Genomic DNA, 21,814 nt, shown 5'->3' with positions numbered 1-21,814 from the left:
TAAAACAACAATGTGAAAGAAGTCTGTGCATGTTTACAGTTATGCCAGCATGGTTCATAATTCCTGGTTCGAATATTCCTAGTTAGGAAGCATCTAGCCAAGTGAAATCAAGAAATATTTGTCATCGTTAGATACAGTTGTGTTCTGTTCTTTGTGTTTTGCATTAATTGGTGAATATGCAGGCACTGATCTTTTTTAAGTTGTTGGGGCTGGGTTTTTTTGTTTTTGTTTTTGGTGGGTAGGTATTGAGCTAGTTCCTAGTGGTTTTTAAGAGTTTACCCACATTTTCCCTTTTTGTGGAAATATTTATGCTGGGGATTTCCACTAAGGGAATTTGAGTTAATAGCGCTCTTTGGTGTGTGTGTGTGTGTGTGTGTGTGTGTGTGTGTGTGTGTGGGGAGATGATGGAAGGGATATAGCAGCTGAGGCCATATTTCTATTAGTGCCTTTTTTCTCTTGCCCCACTCAGAGTGTTTATACACATAAGACTTAATCTAACAGGTTCTCATGGAATATTATATATGTAAAATAAGATCATGGATTTGAAATTGTTTGGCACAGTATCTGGTACATGTTAATCACTCAATACAAACTGATTGTGTCTAGTTGCCTGATTTTGCCTGATTTTGGTGAATATGTGGTTGCTGTAGATGAAATGTGCCCTAAACTGGCATACGAATTTTTAAAAATCTACCTTCTCTTGGGGTATGAGAAGTATACAGGATCTCTGAGTGATAACTGAAATTATATATTTAATAATAGTCCTCCACTTCAAATTTCAGCTACAAACCTGTAGTGTTCCTATAAAGGCAACAGTGGCACTGAAAACTGAAAAGCATACAAACGGAGACATCCTCTCAAATCCCACCCAAGAAGCCATGAATAAGCTTCAAAAATTATTCATCTGGTTATTTTCACGGTATAGTGCAAAGACTGAGGACTAGGGGGCTGGGTTCCATCACTGACTTGCAAGTTTCCATCACAGTAAAAAAAAAAAAAAAAAAAAAAGGGAGGGGGATCATATTTGCCATGGACCAAACAGCAATGCTTTGAGGATTAATGACATAATGTCTGTAAAGAGGTTGGAGCTCCTTGGAAAAAAGACACTACATAAATATAAAGTAGTATTAATATTTAGGCTTAGTCCACAATGTGAGACCTGCTTTCTCTGGCTCATGAGGTCACCAGCAGTTTGGTAACGTGTGCTCAGACACCCACAGAGAAGCCTTGTTAACTTCCTGGTAAGTGGACCGTAGAGCTAATCTGGACCCACCTGGTGGGAGCGCCCATGGAGGCCGCGCCCCCTTCTCGTGGCCTCTGAGCGGTACAGACCCGAGCTGACGCCTGGGGGAGTGAGACGCGGCCGAAGGAGCACTTCAGCCGCATGCAGGGCTTCCCAAGAATGCAGCGGGAGTTTGGGAATGTTTTGGCTTAGAATTAAACAAAAGTCCAGTCATACTGTATCTTGATATAGAAGAAGGGCTAAATTTGCCTTTCTCAGACAAAGAAAATTGGGATTAAGAGCAGGAATGCGAACGCTGCTTCTTGGAATGGTTCGTTTATGTCTTTAAAGGATCTGGAGGCAGACTCGGGTATTTCTGTCCTGGGAAAGCTCTGGTCTCCAGGGACCGTCTGCAGCCTCTTCGTTGACTCCTTGCTGTCTCCTCTCAGTGCTTCATCTCTGTGAACTGGTTATCAAGGGGTGATTTCGCAGAGGTCTAACTGAATGACAGTAAGGTGACGAAATACATTAACTTCTCAGTTTTAAAAGATAAAGTTAATTTTGCACCTCAGGCATCAGAAACCACCATCTTCAAAAAATGTAAGGTTCATGAATTTACCAAAAGCACTAGGCACTTGATAGCGATTCTCAGGCTGTGGCCATAACATCAAAATATTTCAACAAGAGGTGGAGGATGTGAAGAAATATTTCTTTTTTCAAAGCTGGATGTTTTGTTTCTACATTGACGTAGGTTGCATATTCTCTTAGAAATGATCTGGCTTCTTGTCCGCTGCTTTCTGTGGTACTTCATTCAGACTGACTGATATTGACAACAGGTGCTTTTTTAGGAGGAAGGAAACAAATATCATTGCCTTCTAAACTGGGCAGTAAAATCTACACGAATTGGAAAGCTTTTTCTAAATAAAATATTGACCCTAGTGGTTCTTTCTCCATGAGCAGTTCAGTCCTCATGCCAGACAGGCATGCGCACGGGCGGTGTCAGGGCCTGGGCAGGGTGAGGAGGGTGTCCCCGTGGAGGTCAGGCCTGGCGCGAGGAGTCAGAGGCTGAGTGAAGCGGGAGGGCTCGCAGGTATGGGAGACTCTTGGGGCATCAGAGCCCGAGCAGGGTGACATGGGTACCTATATGGGTGTGGGGAAGATGGCGAGGATGGGAGCTTGGTTACCTTCGAGGGGATGGATACCATAAGAAATATGTTAAGTATAATGGGGGCCAGGTTTCTCACTGATGGAGAAAGAAGTTACAGATAAGGAAAGAGATAAAACCAGAATTTCTATGGGATTAGATGGGAACTGGTAGTAGAGGTGTGCATTCACAGATTCATGATAGGAAAATAATTGTGTCTTGGACAGTGGAGGAGGAGTGGGGATGAAGGCCAGATTACCATGGCATGTGAAGAGAAGAGAAAGGGAAGTGGGCACAGCAAGCGCAGGCAACTCTCTTGCAAGGTGGATATGATTTAGGTCACTAGAAAGAAGAAAGGCATTCCAAGCCAGAGAAGATTATTTGTTAAGTTATGGAGGCAGAAACGAACTTGGCTTGTTCTCGTGACAGTGAGAAAACTGCCTCAAGGGAGGGGGAACTGGTTGGGTAATAGTGGGAAATAAGACAGGCAGATCGTGAGCAGCCTGAAAGCCAGGTAGAGGTGTTTAGACTTGATGTAGTAGGAAATGGGAATCATGAGACATTTTGATTAAGGAAGTGATATGATGAGAGTTGTATTTAAAGAAGATGTGGGACGGAGCAGGAGCTGGTGGGAGAGCTTGGAGGCTATGGCAGCAATTCAGGTACAAGGGGATGAAGGCCTGGACTCGAGTTCTGGCAGTAAGAACAGACTGGAAAAGGAAAGCTTGGGGGAATTTTGATACCCGACTAAATAAATGATCTCAAGATTCTGTACCTAAGAGGATGAAGGTGATGCTGAGAGGCAGGGAAATTGGATAAAGAAAGCTGTTTTGGGTGTGGGAAGGAGAGGGCAATGAGGAATAAAAAGACGAGCATCCTGGATTTGACACGATAGTGGAACATCAAGGTGGAAATGCCCAACGAAGATTAAAGATACAGAACTGAAGCTCTGTTCAGCTCTCATGGTCAGGGCACAAGACGAGACATTTGGGAGCCAACGCACACATGTGATGATCAAAGCTCCGAGGATGGAGGAATCCTCTGAAGTAAAGTGCGTAGACATCGAAGAGTATAGAGCCAGGACCTTGGAGAGGCTGGGATTTGCCCAGAATTAGGGGCAGGCTGCTGCTGCTGCTAAGTCACTTCAGTTGTATCTGACTCTGAGCGACCCCACAGACAGCAGCCCACCAGGCTCCTCTGTCCACAGAATTCTCTAGGCAAGAACACTGGAGTGGGCTGGCATTTCCTTCTCCCTTAGAGGCGGGAGAAGGAACAAAAGTAACAGAGAGAAACGGACGACAGCTCAGGAGGGTGGAAGAGAGTGAGAACAGTGTAACGTCACAGGAATAAGAAGGAACATTTAAAAGAGAATATACAGTCAACATCATAAAACAGATTAAGAAGAATGAAAACTAAGAGAGTAAAGACTGTGAGATCTCTTATTGGAAAAGTCATTATTAGAAAAAGTGAAGGAAGGTGAAGATGAGGGAGAAAGCCCACTTTCTGATTCAAAGAGCAGGTGAGAAGGGGTGAGGAAATGGACGGGATCTTGTGAAAAATTGCGTATGGAAAGTGCACAGTTAACTAGAAGGATAATCAGGGTCACGTGAAGCTTTCTTCTACCTAGTCTGAACAACTTCATCCAGATTTTCCTCCTCACCTTCTACTGTGAGAATGTCGAAGTCTGGCTTTTGAACAGAGTCAGGATTGTGACACAACGCTCCCAAAACCAAGTGGAAGAATTTATCTCTGCGTGTTCTTCTAAGTTAATAGGTAAGTATCTTGGTGGACTTTCAAACTATCTTTTAATAATATTTTTTTCCCCTAAATTGAGACTATGGATGTTCTGGCAAGAAGCTCCGAAAAGATAGAGTATGCATGACAAATTTAAAACATGCAAATATTTTCAGATAATATCATTGTTATATTCAGTGGCCTTCTACACATCTGAGATATTTATTTCCAAGTGGGAGACTATGAGCTAATATTCTCTTCTTAAGGCCATTCAGACTTAAATACTTTAAATGTGATTTTATAGTATCTTTATAGTATTATGAAGTATTTTTAATGTTAAAATTGTTAAGCAATATTTCACCAATTCTGAGAAGTCCTGTCTAATGCAAGTTAGACCAAACCTTTATTCTTCAAACCAAAATGCCTAGAGAAAAAAATGCATTGCTGGTCCTAAAAATTAATTCTTGAAATATGTATTTTTTGAGGAGTACATTTACTGATTTCTGGGTGAAATGGTACATTGACATGCCATCAATATTTATGTAGTTTCCTCCCCAAACCTCACTAGAGTGACAATAAAGAGATTTAAGAGTAGAAACCCCAAAGGACTGGAAGAATAAGAGAAAACAACAGCAACGAGAGTTTGGAAGCTGGAAAGCAGACAGGTAAGAGGTGACTAATGTCGCTGGCAACTTAAACCAGCAGTGGGGCAAACCGAGAACCAGCCGCGTGCCCAGGGGCCTAGAGGACTTCCAGCATCAGGCACTGGGAAAAGGAACGAGAAGGGTGGGTAGTGAAAGTGAAAGTGCTAGTTGCTCAGTGGTGTCTGACTTTTTGAGACCCCATGGACTGTAGCCCGCCAGGCTCCTGTGTCCATGAGGATTCTCCAGGCAAAAATACTGGAATGAGTTGCCATGCCCTCCTCCAGGGGATCTTCCCGACCCAGGGATCAAACCCGCATCCCTTTTGTCTCCTGCATTGGCAGGCGGGTTCTTTACCACTAGTGCCATCTGGAGCTAACTAAAGAAAGTGAAAGTTGCTCAGTCATGTCCAACTCTTTGCAACCCCATGGACTATACAGTCCATAGAATTCTCTAGGCCAGAATACTGGAGTGAGTAGTCTTTCCCTTCTCCAGGGCATCTTCCCAACCCAGGGATCGAACCCAGGTCTCCCACATTGCAGGCAGATTCTTTATCAACTGAGCTATGAAGGAAGTCTGGAGCTAACTAAAAACCTAGTAAAAGACATTTATGAAGCAGTTGGAATCCTCAGACCCCTTCTTCAACTTTGCAAAACTGAACAGTTGCCCACCCAGGGGTAAAACTGGAACTTCCCTGGAGAAGGTGGTAGAAGGTGGTGAGATCTACATCACAGCTGAGGCAGGGTTGTGGTGCCGGAAACGGGGATTACGTGAAAGTATGCACATTGAATGTAGAGCCTCAGCCCTCTATCTCTGTTTGGCTCCCAAGACACTGGTGGACCAACAGAGATTGAGCAAAGTGACCAAGAGGAAGCATTTAAAAATACAGATGTTGAGCATTCCCCCAGAGGCCTGATCATGTCACTCTACAATGAAGGCCCACGAGCTCAGAGCTTTCTAGTCCGTGCACTTTTATGTATGAGCAGCCAGCCAAGGACCGCCAGCCGTCTTTGACTCTGAGGAGAGAGAGGTCGGGAAGGTGAACGAGGGTGGAGGAGGAAACAGCAAACAAACAGAAGAAACAAAGACACACAGAGGGAAGAAATGTATCTAGAGTATCAGTATCCTCTGAGATAAGAGACCGTTCTGTGAGCATGAACAACAGCAGGATGCTGTAACTGTAAAAAGGAACACCCAGAGAACAACAACAAAAGGCTCTTGGAAACAGAAACACAATAGCACAAATAAAGACTCAACAGAAGAAGAGGATCATGTTAACATGTTAAGAGTTATCCCTCAGAGCACAAACTGAAAGCACAAGGATACGGAAAATGGTAGAGAAAAGGTTTTTTAAAATAAGTTAACTGTATACAGGAGGTCTGCTATCTAAATACCATACTAGGAGATCCAGAAAGAAAGAGTAGAGAGTTTTGAGCAGACATAATTTTCATCAAGGAAATAATTCAAGAGAATTTCCCAGAACTGAAGGAGCACCCAAGTTACCAGACTCAAATTGACCAGAGTGACAAACATAAACAATTAATTAAAATAATTAATAAAATTTCAGAAATCTGAGGAAGCAGCTTTCAGACAGGAAAAAAAAAATAGACAAAAGCTCAAAATCAGAATGACTTGGAAATTCTTAACAGAAACACCAGAAACTATAATATTTTGAGGAACAATGCCTCAGAATTCTCATGAAAAATAACTGTCCTCCTAGATCTTTATTTCTAGACAAACAAATATAACAGTAAAAGAATATTTTTAGAGCTTGAAGGATCTCAAAACCTTATCACCCATCTCAAAGGAAGTTATTAAAGGACAGGCTCCACAGAAACGAGGGAGAAAACCGAATCAGGAAACAAAAGGTCTAACACAGGAGAGGCAGAGAATTCCCCAGAAGCTGTGGAAGGGAAATTTCAGTAGGAGAGGCGGGCACCAGGCAGAGCAGTCATGCAGATTTGGTCAAAGGTGAAAAGCTCCAGGAAAAATTTCTCAGTGAGGACGAAGTTATTGCATCTGAGTATCTGAGAGGGGTCTTAGAGCAGCACTGTCCGTAGATCTTTCTGTGACGATGGAAATGTTCTGCATTTGTACTGTCCAACACAGTAGTCACTAGCCAGAGCACTGGAAGTGTGTGACTGAGTAGCTAAACTTCTTTAATTAAAATTTCAATAGCCACATGTGGTGAGCGGCTACCATTTTGGACAGTGCAGGTCTAGATAATCTGTAGAAAATTGGGAATTGAATTGTGAATTGAATAAGTAGAGAAAAAGCTAAGCAAATGAACAATTATTAACTGCAGGAAAAGCAAAAATTTACACAAGAAAGGAAAAGCAATCATGACTTACTACATAACTCAGCTCTTTATAGAATTTTATAGATGAAAGAATCTACTGAAAATTATTGACATAACCCAAATTATATTACATGTTGGGAAAGTATTAGGTAGCTGTTTTATCTGACCTTCACTTATGAAAAAAGGTACAAATACTTTTTCCAGATCAATAATTTTACTTCTCTGCATTTATGCTAAGTCGCTTCAGTTGTTGTCTGACTTTTTGTGACCCTATGGATCATAACCTGCCAAGCTCCTCAGTCAATTGGATTCTCTAGTCAAGCATACTAGAGTGGGTTGCCATGCCCTCCTCCAGGAGATTTTCCTGACCGAGGGATCGAACCTGCATCTCTTATGTCTCCTGCATTGGCAGGTGGGTTCTTTACCACTAGCACTAGCTGGGAAGCCCTTTACTTCTCTACTATGTTCTTAATGGCTATATAGCACCTCATTTAATTGGTCTACCAAATCTTATTGAACCAATCTTTCATTGAGGGACACTTAGGTTGTTTCCAATTTGTAACAGTAACCAATAGGGCTTTAATGTTAATAATTAATACCATGGATCACTGCTTTTTAAAATTTAACTGTAATGAGGCAAACTTATACTGTTGTATATACTGTTGATCCCCTCGAGAAGGAAATAGCAACCCACTCCAGTATTTTTGCCTGGAGAATCCCATGGGCAGAGAAACCTGGAGAGATACAGTCCATAGGGTCACAAGGAGTTGGCCATGACTGAAATGACTTAGCACAGATATACTGTTGCATCTATTTTAAGTATATTATACATTTCTAGGAGCCTTGATAAATGTATATATCCCTGTAACCACACTACAATCAAAGTAGAGAACATTTCATCACCTTAAAGTTTCTTTATGCTGCTTTGCACTAAATCCCCATCCAACCCCCACACCTAGGGAAACATCAGTTTGTTCCCTCTCATTTTAGATTAGTTTTGCATCTAGAATTTCATGCAAATGAAGTCATATAGTATGTACTCTTATCTGACTTAAAAATTCATCCGTGGTTTTGCACAGTTGTTTATTCTTCATTTTTATTATTGCTACTACTAATCCTTTGTACTGAGACGCTACAATTGGCTGATCCCTTGACCTGGTGGTAGGTGTCTGGGTTGCTTCCAGTTAGGAGTTATTATGAATAAAGCTGGGGTGAACATTGTGCTCCAGTGTTCTTGTGATTCCCTGGTGGCTTCCCTGGTGGCTCAGACGGTAAAGCGTCTGTCTGCAATGCTGGAGACCCGGGTTCGATCCCTGGGTCGGGAAGATCCCCTGGAGAAGGAAATGGCAACCCACTCCAGTACTCTTGCCTGGAAAATCTCATGAACAGAGGAACCTGGTAGGCTACAGTCCGGGGGGGGTCACAGGGTTGGACACGACTGAGCTACTTTACTTTACTTTATTCTGTGATTATATGTTTTTATTTCTCTTGGATAACTAGGAGTGAGATTGCTGTACCACATAGTAAGCATATATTTAACTTCATAGGAAACTGACAAAATGTTCTCTAAAGTGGTTGTACCATTTAACATACCTACGAGCAAGATATGAAAATTCCAAAAGATCTACATCCTTGACAACACTTGGTATTCTCAATTTTAATTTTAGTCCTTCTAGTGAATGTAGACTAGTATCACATTTTGGTTTTAAATTTGCATTTCCCAGATGACTAATGGCATAAAGTATCTTTTTATGTCTTATTTGGCTATTGGTACATATTTTTTGGTAAAGTGTCTGTTCATATTCTTGGGCATTTTTTAAAAATGGGGTTGATATTCTTGAGTTGAAAATAATCTGTATAAATAAATCTGTACATATAAAAATCATATATTCTGAATACAAGTTCTTTGACAGATTTATATAGTAAGGCTATTTTCACTCAGTTTTTAGCTTATGTTTTCATTTTCTCAGCAATATCTTTCTGGAAGAGAAGTGTTAAATTTTGATAAAGTTTAATATATCAGTATTTTTCCTTTTATTGTTAGTGTCTTCAGGGAACTGCTTAAAAACCTTTTGTTGGACATTTTGTTTCCTCCTGTAAGCTTTATAGTTTTAGCTCTGACCACAGTGGTATAAAATTAGAAATAAAGAACAGAATAAAACTGGGAAACTCACAAATATGTGAAAATTAAACAACATACTCCTAAATAACCAATAGGTCAAAGAAGAAATCAAAAGAGAAGTCAGAAGATTATTTGAGATGAATAAAAAAGAAGGTACACCCATTTTTTGATTGGGTTGTTTGTTTTTTTGATACTGAGCTTCAAGAGCTGTTTGTATATTTTGGAGATAAATCCCTTGTCATTTGCTTCGTTTGCAAATATTTTCTCCCATTCTGAAGATTGTCTTTTCGTCTTGTTTATGGTTTTCTTTGCTGTGCAAAAGCTTTTAAGTTTAATTAGGTCCTATTTGTATACTTTTGTTTTTATTTTCATTACTCTAGGATTTGGGTCAAAAAAGATCTTGCTGTAGATCAGAAAAAGAAAGACAAGTATCATATATTAATGAATATGTGGAATCTAGAAAAATGGTACAGATAAACCTATGTGCAGGGCAGGAACAGAGATGCAGATGTGGAGAACAGATGTGTGGCCCTGGGCTGCAGGGGAAGAGGCAGGATGAACTGGGAGACTGGGATTGATGTGTATGCACTGCCGTGTGTGAGCAGACAGCTAGTCTGTAGAGCTCAGGAGCTCAGTTCTGCCCTCTGTGGGGACCAAGATGGGTGGAGTGTGGGTAGGATGGGAGGAAGGAAAAAAGAGAGGGGATATATATATACATACAGCTAATTCACTTTGTTCCACAACATTGTAAAGCAACCATGTGCTGTGCTGTGCTTAGTCGCTGAAGATACAACAGAACAAAAATATTGCTAAAGCAGTGCTTAGAGGGAAATTTATAGTTATAAATGCCTCAAAGAACCTAAATTTCCAACTTAAGATACTGGAGAAGTGCAGACTAAACCTGAAAACAAGCAGAAGAAAGGAGATAAAGACAATATTGGAAATTTGTGAGATGGAGAATACAAAAACAAATATAGAGAAAACTGATGAATCCATAAACTGCTTCTGTGAAAGATCAACAATATCGATAAACCTATAGCCAAGAAAACGAGAGAAACTCAAATTATGGAATTCTCCAGGTGAGAATGCTGCAGTGGGGAGCCACTTCTCTCTCCAGGGCATCTCCCTGACCCAGGGATCGAACCTAGGTCTCCTGCAATTGCAGGCAGATCCTTTACCATCTGACCCACCAGGGAAGCCATCAAATTAGAACAGCAAAAATTACTACTGACTCAACAAAAATATAAGAAAGCGTTATAAAGAGGTACTGTATAAATCCCTTGTCATTTGCTGTGTATGTCCATAGAGATAACATAAATGAAATAATAAATTCCTAGAAAGACACAAACTACCAAAACTGGCTCAAGAAGTAATAGAAAATCTAAATAGAGCTATACCAACTGAAGAAACTGAATTAATGTTTAAAATTACCCACAAAGAAAAGCCTAGACCCAGATGGCTTACTTTAATTCAAAGAAAAATTAATGCCAACTCTTCACAAACTTTCCCAAACAGTAGAAAATTGCTCCTAACCTAATATTACACTGGTTTTAGTATAATGATAACGTTGTATTCCTTCAGGTTATTACAGGCACTTTTTTTTAAACCAAACAACACTCTCAGTCTTACTCCTTTAAAAACAACAACAGCAAAAAAACTTACTTCTTTTAGGCTAGGGTTTAATAATAGTAAAATCCAAAGTGTTACTACCTAAGATTACTCACTATGCTTTTCTTTCTGCTATTGTGTGTACACACACACACACACACACACACACACACACACACACACACCCCTATATATATATGGACTTCCTAGGTGGCTCAGTGGTGAAGAATCCACCTGCCAATGCAGGAGCTGGTTCAGTCCCTGGGTTGGGAAGATGCCCTAGAGAAAAAAATGGCAACCCACTCTACTATTATTGTCTAGGAAATCCCATGGACAAAAGAGCCTGGCATGCAACAGTCCATAGGGTCTCAAAAGAGTCAGACATGACTTAGAGACTGAACAACAACATTATATTGTTTTTTTCTTTATGTAAAAGTGATACATACACAGCTCATCAGAGTGGCTATTCCTACTCACAACAGGAAGAAAATAATTCTCTGATATGTTAAAGAGTGATTCATATATGAAAAAAAGATGAGTTATATGACTGATGGGAAAGTCAACCAACTTTCATTCCTTTTCATGGTAAACAGTGGATAACAATTATATTCTGTAATGCAGACCAGAAAAATTAGTTGAAAAAAAAAATGTCCTATTAGACAAAAAGGAACTTTGTGAAAAGGACTATAGCCCTGTGATAAAGAGAATGATGTGTGGTTTTGAAGTCTGAATATTTTCTGTAGATAATGAGCCTCCTCCAACGTTTTCAATAATCAACTCCATTTCCAAGAATCTAAGATATTCTTGCCAACACTACATTGTATTAGACAAGGCATATATGCTTCATGAGATGTAATGATATGAAAATCACCAGCCTATACCTCAAAAATTTAAAACTTCATAGTTTAGTGGGAGAAAATAGGGTTTTGAGTGAAAAGGCTCTTGTTTTAATTCACTGACTAGAATACATAGCAATTCTAAGGAATTTCAGAAAATATCTTTCTAGTCCACACTTAAATGGTACCATTTACTTCGGCACTAATATACTTTACACCCTAATTTCTCAAAAACAAATCATTTATACTTAAATCCAATGTTAGCACAAAAGGTAAGAAATGGCCTTCACAAAGGGAAAAAAATGCATTCAGGTAAGCCATATATTGCTATATGTATTCTTTTGTAGAATTCATCAAGAAGAAAAAGCAACCCTTTCTAAGGGTACAAAGACTCATAAAGAGCTCACAAAATTAGAAAATTACCACCTGTGGATCCCCACTTAAAAACTGATAAAAATACAAATTCCCAAAAAGCTTTCTTTTTAAAATTATTTATTTTTGGCTGTGCTGGGACTTCACTGCTGCTGGGGCTTTTCTCAAGTTGAGGCGAGTGGGGGCTGCACAGACTCCTCATTGCGGTGATCTCTCTTGCAGAGCACAGGCTCCAGAGTGGGCTTCAGCAGTTGCGTCTCCTGGGCTCTAGGGCACAGGTTTAGCAGTTGCGGCACGCAGGCTCAGTAGTTGCGTCTCCTGGGCTCTAGGGCACAGGTTCAGGAGTTGCGTCTCCTGGGCTCTAGGGCACAGGTTCAGCAGTTGCGGCATGCAGGCTCAGTAGTTGCATCTCCTGGGCTCTAGGGCACAGGTTCAGCAGTTGCGGCATGCAGGCTCAGTAGTTGCATCTCCTGGGCTCTAGGGCACAGGTTCAGCAGTTGCGGCACGCAGGCTCAGTAGTTGCGTCTCCTGGGCTCTAGGGCACAGGTTCAGGAGTTGCGGCACGCAGGCTCAGTGGTTGCGTCTCCTGGGCTCTAGGGCACAGGTTCAGGAGTTGCGTCTCCTGGGCTCTAGGGCACAGGTTCAGGAGTTGCGTCTCCTGGGCTCTAGGGCACAGGTTCAGCAGTTGCGGCACGCAGGCTCAGTGGTTGCGTCTCCTGGGCTCTAGGGCACAGGTTCAGGAGTTGCGTCTCCTGGGCTCTAGGGCACAGGTTCAGGAGTTGCGGCACGCAGGCTCAGTGGTTGCGTCTCCTGGGCTCTAGGGCACAGGCTCAGTAGTTGCGTCTCCTGGGCTCTAGGGCACAGGTTCAGCAGTTGCGGCATGCAGGCTCAGTAGTTGCATCTCCTGGGCTCTAGGGCACAGGTTCAGCAGTTGCGGCATGCAGGCTCAGTAGTTGCATCTCCTGGGCTCTAGGGCACAGGTTCAGCAGTTGCGGCATGCAGGCTCAGTAGTTGCATCTCCTGGGCTCTAGGGCACAGGTTCAGCAGTTGCGGCATGCAGGCTCAGTAGTTGCATCTCCTGGGCTCTAGGGCACAGGTTCAGCAGTTGCGGCATGCAGGCTCAGTGGTTGCGTCTCCTGGGCTCTAGGGCACAGGTTCAGGAGTTGCGGCAAGCAGGCTTAGTTGCTCCACAGCATGTGGAATCTTCCAGACCAGGAATGGAGCCTGTGTATCCTGCATTGGCAGGTGGATTCTTTACCACTGAGCCACGAGTGTTAGTCACTCAGTCACGTCTGACTCTTTTCGACCCCGTGGACTGTAGACCGCCAGGCTCCTTTGTCCATGGGATTCTCCACGCAAGAATACTGGAGTGAGTTGTCCTTCCCTTCCTAGGAATTGAACCAGGTCTCCTGCATTGCAGGCAGATTCTTTACCATCTGAGTCACCAGGGAAGCCCCCCAAAAGCTTTAATGGCTTAATAAACTAAGAGCATCAGTCTCTATGACATGGTACATTAGCTGGTCTTTTTATAGCTGTCTGGGTGTGTTAATAATTACTAGAGTCATTTAAGAAGCCTGGGTTAACAACCTGTACTAGAAAGAAGTAATTTTCCCTCAGGATTTAAACTTAGCGTAACATTTTAAAAAATTCTATATCCATAGGTTATTGTCACCATATATATGAGTTCTTAAAGAAGAAGCTTGTCCAAGAGTCTCTCTCTAGGATACATGACTGTTGCTATCCATCCAGCTGACCGCAACAGAGAAAACAGGCCCCACTTCACAGAGTACTGTGAGGTGTCACTGTGGTGTGTTCCTTACTACCTAAGCCCTAAAGCTGAAAACACCCTACAAGGAAGAAAGACCTGTCCTGAAGATGTGACCAAAGTAGATGAAATGATAAGGACACATTTAGGATAGGATTTTTCAGACAGTGCTACATAAACCTGTTTTGTCCTGGAATTCCTTGGTCTCTTGAGTTCTGTGTCCTGTTTTTCAAGTGGAGTTTGGTTTTAAGAGTTCTTATCATTTAAGAATGTTTAAATTTCAAGTTTGTCTCTTTTCATCATTTCTGATCCATGACCAAATTATGGTCTGAAGTATTTCAGATACAAAACAGAAATGGTAACCAAAAGGATGTGAGAAGTGAGAAGAAAATAGGAGCTGAACACATTCCTGATCGGGCTGTTTGGTAAAGATTTAATGCAATACAAAGAGAAGGAACCTGGAAGGAGGAAGAGCATGTTTGGTTAGAAGTTGAAATTCCATTTAATGCTGAATTTGAGGTACCTGTATACGTATTGATGGAGAGGTCAGTTTGGAATAGGGAGACAAAACCAAACAAGAGAAATAGAAGAAGACAAAGGTGAAAGCAAAACATGAGCAAAATAGAAAAACAAAGCCATAGAGGAGATCAGCACAACCAAAAGATGACTTTGAAGAGAGAAGTAAAAAATTACTGACTTGGGCCAGTATAACCCAAGAAAAACAAATGGGGCACAAATAAATACCAGATATAAAAATAGGGAAATAGCTACAAAAGCAGAAGTGATTTTTAAAATTATTAGACCTCCATGAATAATATCATACCAAAATACGAATACTTGAAGACAGAGGAGAGAAAGGTCAGTTATTTATATTTTTGGTGTGATGTTATTCATGGAGGTATCTTGTAATTTTAAAATTCACCTCTGTTTCTGTAGCTATTTCTCCTTGTTAGAGGGAAAATATAGAGTACATCTCTGTAAACTTTAGAGTGGAAAAAATTTTTTCAATAAAAACTGCCAAAGATAGCTGAAAGGACTGATAAGTTGAACTAAGCTAAAATTAATATACTATTCATCACAACACACCATTAACAGAGTAAAAAGGCAACTCATAAAGTTGAAGAGAGATTCACAATACATGTATCTGACAAAGGACTTATGTAGAATATATATTCAGAACTCCTACAAATTCATAAGAATGAAAGACAAACCCAACAGAACCCAATAGAAAAATGACAAAAGACTTAAGAAAATTTTCACAAAAGAGGACATCCAACATGGCCAAGAAACATATGAAAAGGTGCTCATCTTCCTTAGTCATCAGGAAACTGCAAATTAAAACCACAGTGACATACCACTACACACCCACCAGAATGGCTAAAATTAAAAAGATGGAAAATGCCAATGGTTGGTGAGGATGTGGAGCAACCAAAACCTGCTGATGGAAGTGTAAGTTGACACAAGCACTTTGGAAGCTGTTTTGTAGTATCTATTAAAGCTAAATGTACTCATATCCTGTGACCCAGCAATTCTACTCCTAGCAAATCTCCTACCAGAAATGAGTATATTTTACTAAAAAACATGTTCTAAAAACATGTCATGTAAAACATGTTTACTAAAAAACAGAATACTTGAAGAAGTGAAAAAATGTTTCACACTCCATGATTCCACATCTATAAAATAAAAACACAAGAGAAACTAATCTATTATAATAGAAGCCAGGATAGAGATATTGCCGTTGAATAGAACAGTGACTGTAAAGCCGGACTGAGTTTTCTCAGAGTACTGGTACTATTGTGTTTCTTGATCTGGGTGCTGATTTCACATGTGTATTCAGTAGGGCTGGAATAGGGTGAGGCAAGCAAGATATCTAGGGAGCAGTACTGAAGGAGGCACTCTCTCTTACCTTCCATCCCAGTCCTCGGGTTCAGTTTGTGAATAGTTTTTGAGCTGTATCATTATGATGTATGGGCTTCCCTGGTGGCACTAGTGGTAAAGAATGTGTCTGCCAATGCAGGAGACATAAAGAAATGCAGGTTTGATCCCTGGGTCGGGAAGATCCCCTGGAGGAGGGCATGGCAACCCACTCCAGTATTTTTGCCTGGAGAATCCCATGGACAGAGGAGCCTGGTGGGCTACAGTCCATGGGGTTGCAAAGAGTCAGACATGACTGAGCATGTGTGCAAGATATATATTATGATGTATGTTGTTTTCTGTATGTGTATTATACTTGGATTTTAAAATGTAAAAGGAGTCTGGTCTACCTTACCCCACAAATAAAAATTAACTCCAAGTGGAATAAAAATTTAACTGTAAAAGGTAAAACCTTAAACTTTTATAACAAAATAAAGGAAAGTATCATAAATGACCTCAGATAAGGAAGGATTTCTTAAGAATATCCAAAAGCACATGTTAGAGGAAAAGTTTGACTACATTAAAATTAAGAACTTCTCTTTAGCAAAAAGCATCTTAAAGAAAGTGAAGAGACAAGCCACAAACCTAAAAAAAAAAATACTGTAACATATAATGGAAAGAAGTTATTATTTAGGATATATTTTTTTAAATCAATGAGGAAAAGATAAATAACCCAATAGAAAAATGCATAAAACACTTGAATAGTTACTGTATATACATAAAAAACCAGAATAGCCAATACACATGAAAAGATGCTTAAGCTCATTAATAATCAGGGAAATGCAAATCAAAATCAAATCATGAGGCATTACCATTTACATCCAGTGGTTAGGCAGAAACCATAAATGTGGGTAATACTAAGTGTTGTCAAGGATGGTGAGCACCACTCCCTCCACTGGTGCTGGAGCACAAACTGGTACAACCATTTTGGAAAGCAGTTTTTCACTACCTAAGAAAGTTGAAAATGTGCAAGCCCTAGGACTCTTTGGAATAGTCCTCAGAGACACTCTTACATATGTGTACAAGAAGGTGTATACATGAATGTTTCTAACAATTACAAAGAGAAAGAATGTCTATCAAGAGTAGAATATTCTACAACAGTGAAAGATGAATGCACTCTAACTTAGGGTTATCCGTAACACTTCTACCCTTGTCATCAAGGACTTAATTATACTTCCAGTGAGTATAAATAAACAGAATATTTTAAAATAATATGCTCTTTTAAGTTAAAGAAAATCTCATATTTCCTAAATTCATGAGTACCTTTTGTAAAAAGAAGTATATTATTGGGTTGGCCAGAAAGTTCGTTTGGGTTTTGCATAAGGTGCTATGGAAAAACGCAAACAAAATCTTTGGCCAACCCAACAGAAAGTCTATTTTTTCCTCCTAGACATGGACAATTTCATTTAACAAAGTATATTTCCTTCTTGAAGACAGTGCTTTTTTAGAATAAAGACTCGAGGTCAGGGGCTAGTTTTGCTTTCGTTTTTATACCCAGCACACTCCACTGGACGGTCATACTGTGATGAGCGGTGCGGGAGCTGAAACATGTCAGCGGGGTTTAACCGAAGCAGGAGGGGGGCACTGTGGCTTTGCCTTACGTCACTGCTGCACTCCTCCTCCTCCTCATCGCAGTCGAGGCCCTGATGGGCTATCTCGGTCGTGTCGCTCTCCTGGAAGGGATTGTTCTCCAGATCAGACACTCTGGCGGCTTCGGTTGTGACTTTTACTTTCATGCTATGAAAGCCAGTGGAGACCATTCCCACTTTCAGGTTTACAGGCTCCCCTTCAAACAGCAGGAAGTGTGAGTTTACTCCTTCTTTAAAACCAGGGGGCTGGTAATCATTTGGGGTCACTGCAAAATGGAAAGGGCAGAAAACCAAGAAAACTCTGAGTTTCAGGAGAACAACTCAGACCAGTCTTTCATGTGTAACAACAGCCATCTCTTTCAAAGGCTTGCCAAAATCCTTCTGTTTATCCAAAATACTGCTTCAGCACTAAAGAGGGGATTTGACTACAAGTCTCCACCTACCTGCATTGTAGTAGTGGAGTGTCATAGTCAGTATAACATCGTTAGGAAGGGGTCCAAGGTTCTGCATCAGTATGTACAGTTTACGGATCATCAGAACACTGGCTTTCTTAATATCTTCACTGTTTGTCACACTTTCGAAGCTCATGTTACTGCTATAATCACATAAGAAAATAGCACACTTTTCAATCACATATAATATTGAAAATCTATTTCAAAAAGAACAAAAATTTTTACTGTATGAGCAGATAAATATAAACTAAATGCAGGACACTCTTGAAACTATTTTAGAATGTAAATTAAAGGAGTTATTGTACTTTTTGCAATGTATATACAAAGGGGTTCTTAAGTAGCAAGTTCCCTTAAGGCATTTTAAATGTGACCTGATTTTTTTAAATTTGATTTATAAATGACCGCATAATTTAATACTGAGAACAATGGACTTGACATTTAATATTGGCTCTGTTGCTAACTAGCTGAATGACTCAGGTCAAGTCACTTAGACACACTAAGTCAGTTAGCTCCTTTGTGAGATAAGCTTACACATGTTTCTATACCTCTCCAAATTAAATCAGTCATCATCTCTGGCCTTTGTACCATCTGGGTATCTCTCAGAGGCATCCCCTTCTCACTCTTGCATGGATTATCACCATGACTGACTATTCTTCCTGTTTTCCTTCTTGTTCACACTGCAAAACATTCTCCACACCACTCCTAATATATATTCCTAATGGGAAAATCCACTCATGTCGCTCTCTTAAGTTTCTTATATTGTATCCATTACTTTTCAATGAAATTCGAGAACAGTGTGTGTACAATGGCCTTTCACCAGCCGCACCCTCACCTCCACCTTCATCTGTAACTAGCCATCTGTAACTGATTCCTTCTTACTCCTATGCACTTGTGTATGCTGTTCACTCTGCTTATACTGAACTTTTCCCACTTGTCTTCCTGACACTCATGTGTCATCTCCTCAGGGAAGTCTTCTCTGGTCATCCCTATGCCTCACCCCTATGTATAACTGTATGTCCCCTCTAGACTGAATGGCTGTATTTTTCATCTCCACAGTGCTAAGTTTGGTGCCCGACCCCAGTAAGTACTCAATAAACATTTGTTGTATTAATGAGTGAATGAACAAATTGGGCTAAATTATCTTCCAACTCTATAAACATTTTTTATTTCTCTCCAAAAATTTTCCCCCGATTAGTCTCACATTTGAGTAGTTTCCAGGAAGGGCTGTGACTGCAATATATTTGTACAATGCCTTTCACGTAGTAAGTACGCAATACTGAAAAATAATCCTTAGTAACTGAACTACTAGAGGTAGTGTGAATTCATAAAACAAACATTATTAAGTAAACACATTTGCTCCTTTTTCAGTTTCGAATAACTTTTGTCGAATAAGTTTTGTCTGCCAGGATCCAGCCATTTTGAAATAAGTAACCAGAGGGAAGGGTATAACCATGAAGGCATGGGACCTTTCAGTATACATCATAGTCATGGAATCGTTTCACGTAAAATCATATTCAAGACTTCCTTGTACTGTTTTTTAAAAGGAAAATCATCTTTAATATGTAAGAGGTGATAAGGTAATTTTGTATCAACAGTCACCTGAACAAAGGCCCAGCTTGGTCTAGTATGCATTACCTTCTCTTCCCCTGAGTAGCAGAACGATTTGGCCATTTCTGTTATACTGCTCACCTCTAGATATATGCGCCTTCACGACAAAAGAGATTAATCTGGTTGTCAGTGGTACTTAGATTTGAATTTTAGAGAGCAAAAGGCAGCTGCTGTTCTATGTAAGAGACTATATATGAAAAGCTCTGAATACTCTGTGAAGTATTATACAGATGTTAGCTAATGATGTTTAGTACCTTAATTCTTATTCCTAGAACTTACTTCCTCTTCACATCCTAGTGCTGTCTGGAAATTTTACAAGGGAGAGGATTATAAGGGTATGAATCTTGGAGAGAAATTGTAAAACTTGTAGTAAATGATGAGACAGAGCTCATCGTATGGAAAATTGAGAATGAGGCCACATTTCTCTTCAGAGTCATTCCTTTCAGAGAGACTCATGCCTCTGAGGTGGAGCTCTCTGCCACCCAGGACTTTTCTCCATCCTCCACCCGCCCCATTTCTATTCCATCTCATTAGGAATACTCAGCTCTATCTGAATCCAAAAGCTGGGAGGGGAATAAAACATCTCCAGACGTACTGAGGACCTTCTGGAGCAACTGTCCTTGTCCTTGCTATTTAACCCATTAGTATATCTAAAACTTAAAATTTTAGACTTGATAGGAAAATGAAGTGCTTTCCAGTTTTTTTCATACAAGGATACAATATACATGGTTATATTCATATGACATACGGGGGTAAGCAGATGAGAATACTTGTGTCTATAGGTAAATAGAGCAGGGGCTTCACCTATCCCAGTCCCCATCTGGCAGAACTGAGGGTAGAAAGGATTGCTATTTGGCATAGCAACTCAGAAGCTTCGGGTTAGTGGTTACATAAAACCTCATAGAGTTCTTCAATCAACACCTTGTACACAGCCCCATCAATATGATTTCTACTGCTGTGCTACCCACCAGCCTCCATAAAGATCACCACCATCACCACCGTGACCACTAGGTACCATTTACTGTGTGCTTCTTACCTGCCAGGGGTGGGCAAAGCTTTACCTATGCATTATAATTTAGCAATCACAGCAACCATATGAAGTAGATATTATTAATTCCACTGTGCGGATGAGAATGCTAACATCTGGGGAGGCTGAATATTCTGTCCAAAATTATATGACCAGAAATAGTCAGAGCTGGGGATCCACGCTAGATCTTTCTGCCTTAAGAATTAGGGCTCTCAACCACTAAACTTAAAACTGCCTTTAGACCTACTGATATCACCTACAAGGAGAAGAGGGAAAGAAGCAAAGGAAGCCTCTTCTCCCACCACCTTCATCCATGGATTTCAGAAATTTAAACATTACATTCCCTTCCCTTTTTATAATAGCAGGTTTTTTCTAAGACTATTGGGGAAGTTACAAGGAAGTATAAGGCCTATAACTGGCCTCAAGAGGCATATGTTTACCTCAATCCTACGTATTTCTTATGTTCATTAAACAATTAGATTCTACCTGTCAAAATCCATAGTGGCTCCTTCTTTTGTGTATTTGAATTTGAACTGGTATATCTCAGTCACTTTCTAGAAATATCAAAGGGGAGAAAGAAAGCAATCACTTTCAGAAACTCTCTGGATTTTCTTATCTAGTAACAGGTGTTACTTACCAGGTATTACAGGTGTTTTCTTGTCTAGTAACAGTACACACCTTCACTGTATGCCTTCTGTACCTCCTACATACATGTTTGTTTTACAGCATGACATTATTCAGGAGTGGTATCTCCAGATAAAAAGATAACAATTTTTCTCCTCCAAGCCAAGAATGAGTTAGATGGCATAGTCTATTGTTACTGCTTTAAAGCTGGAGAAACTAAAGCCCAGAGTTAAGTGTCTGACCTGGCTTTGGTCAGTAACAGTGGAACCAGCTAAGAAACCTATTCATTCATGGAACGGATATTTATTGAATGTCTACTTTGGGTCAAGCATTGGAGTCATTGTGGTGAACATGACAGAAAAAGTCCCTGTTTTTCCGGAGTATACAGACTGGGGGGAGAAATGGCCAGTAAATAAGTAAACAAATAACATAATCTCAGGTGGTAATAACTGCTGTGGACAATATGAAGCACAGCCTGTGACAGAGGACGGAAGGGAGAGGTGCTGATTGGGTTGGGAAGGGCCAAGGAAGCCCTCGCTAATGAGGTGATGTTTGAGCTGAGCCTCCTTGACAAGGGTCAGTCCTGCACAGACGTGGGGGAAGGCGGGGCACCCCAGGCAGAAGAAACAGCAAGGTTGACGCTCTAAAGGAGGAAAGGAAGCCTCCTACAGGATTACAGAGGAGGCCAAGTGGCTGATGAGTGAGCAAAGGGGAGAGTGTAGGATATGGGGTTGTAGAGGAAGTTGTGGTGCCTTGTAACTAAGAGGCTGGGACTTTATTCCAAGTAAACAGGAAGTGAATGGTGAGTGGTATTCAGCATGGGAGTGATTTGCATTTTTTAAAGATCACCTTGGCTA

The 21,814-nt window shown here is 40.6% G+C and overlaps 1 protein-coding gene across 7 annotated transcripts in view; it reads right to left on the bottom strand.

Annotated features, from left to right (window-relative positions):
- HORMAD2 (HORMA domain containing 2) overlaps positions 1-21,814 on the bottom strand; it is a 63,354-nt gene that overhangs the window by 16,530 nt on the left and 25,010 nt on the right. For all 7 annotated transcript variants that reach the window (XM_020907116.2, XM_020907115.2, XM_020907113.2 and 4 more), the window contains 3 exons: positions 20,820-20,887; positions 17,690-17,841; positions 17,259-17,512 (listed from right to left, as the gene is read on the bottom strand). In XM_020907116.2, coding sequence (XP_020762775.1) covers positions 17,259-17,512; positions 17,690-17,841; positions 20,820-20,887 — 474 coding nt within the window. The remainder of the gene's footprint in view (positions 1-17,258; positions 17,513-17,689; positions 17,842-20,819; positions 20,888-21,814) is intronic.

The sequence above is a fragment of the Odocoileus virginianus genome, chromosome 12 (genome assembly GCF_023699985.2).
Source record: "Odocoileus virginianus isolate 20LAN1187 ecotype Illinois chromosome 12, Ovbor_1.2, whole genome shotgun sequence".
In the NCBI taxonomy this organism is placed as follows: Eukaryota; Metazoa; Chordata; class Mammalia; order Artiodactyla; family Cervidae; genus Odocoileus; species Odocoileus virginianus.
The sequence above is the reverse complement of the archived record's forward strand: the minus strand, read 5'-3'. Positions and strand labels throughout refer to the sequence as shown.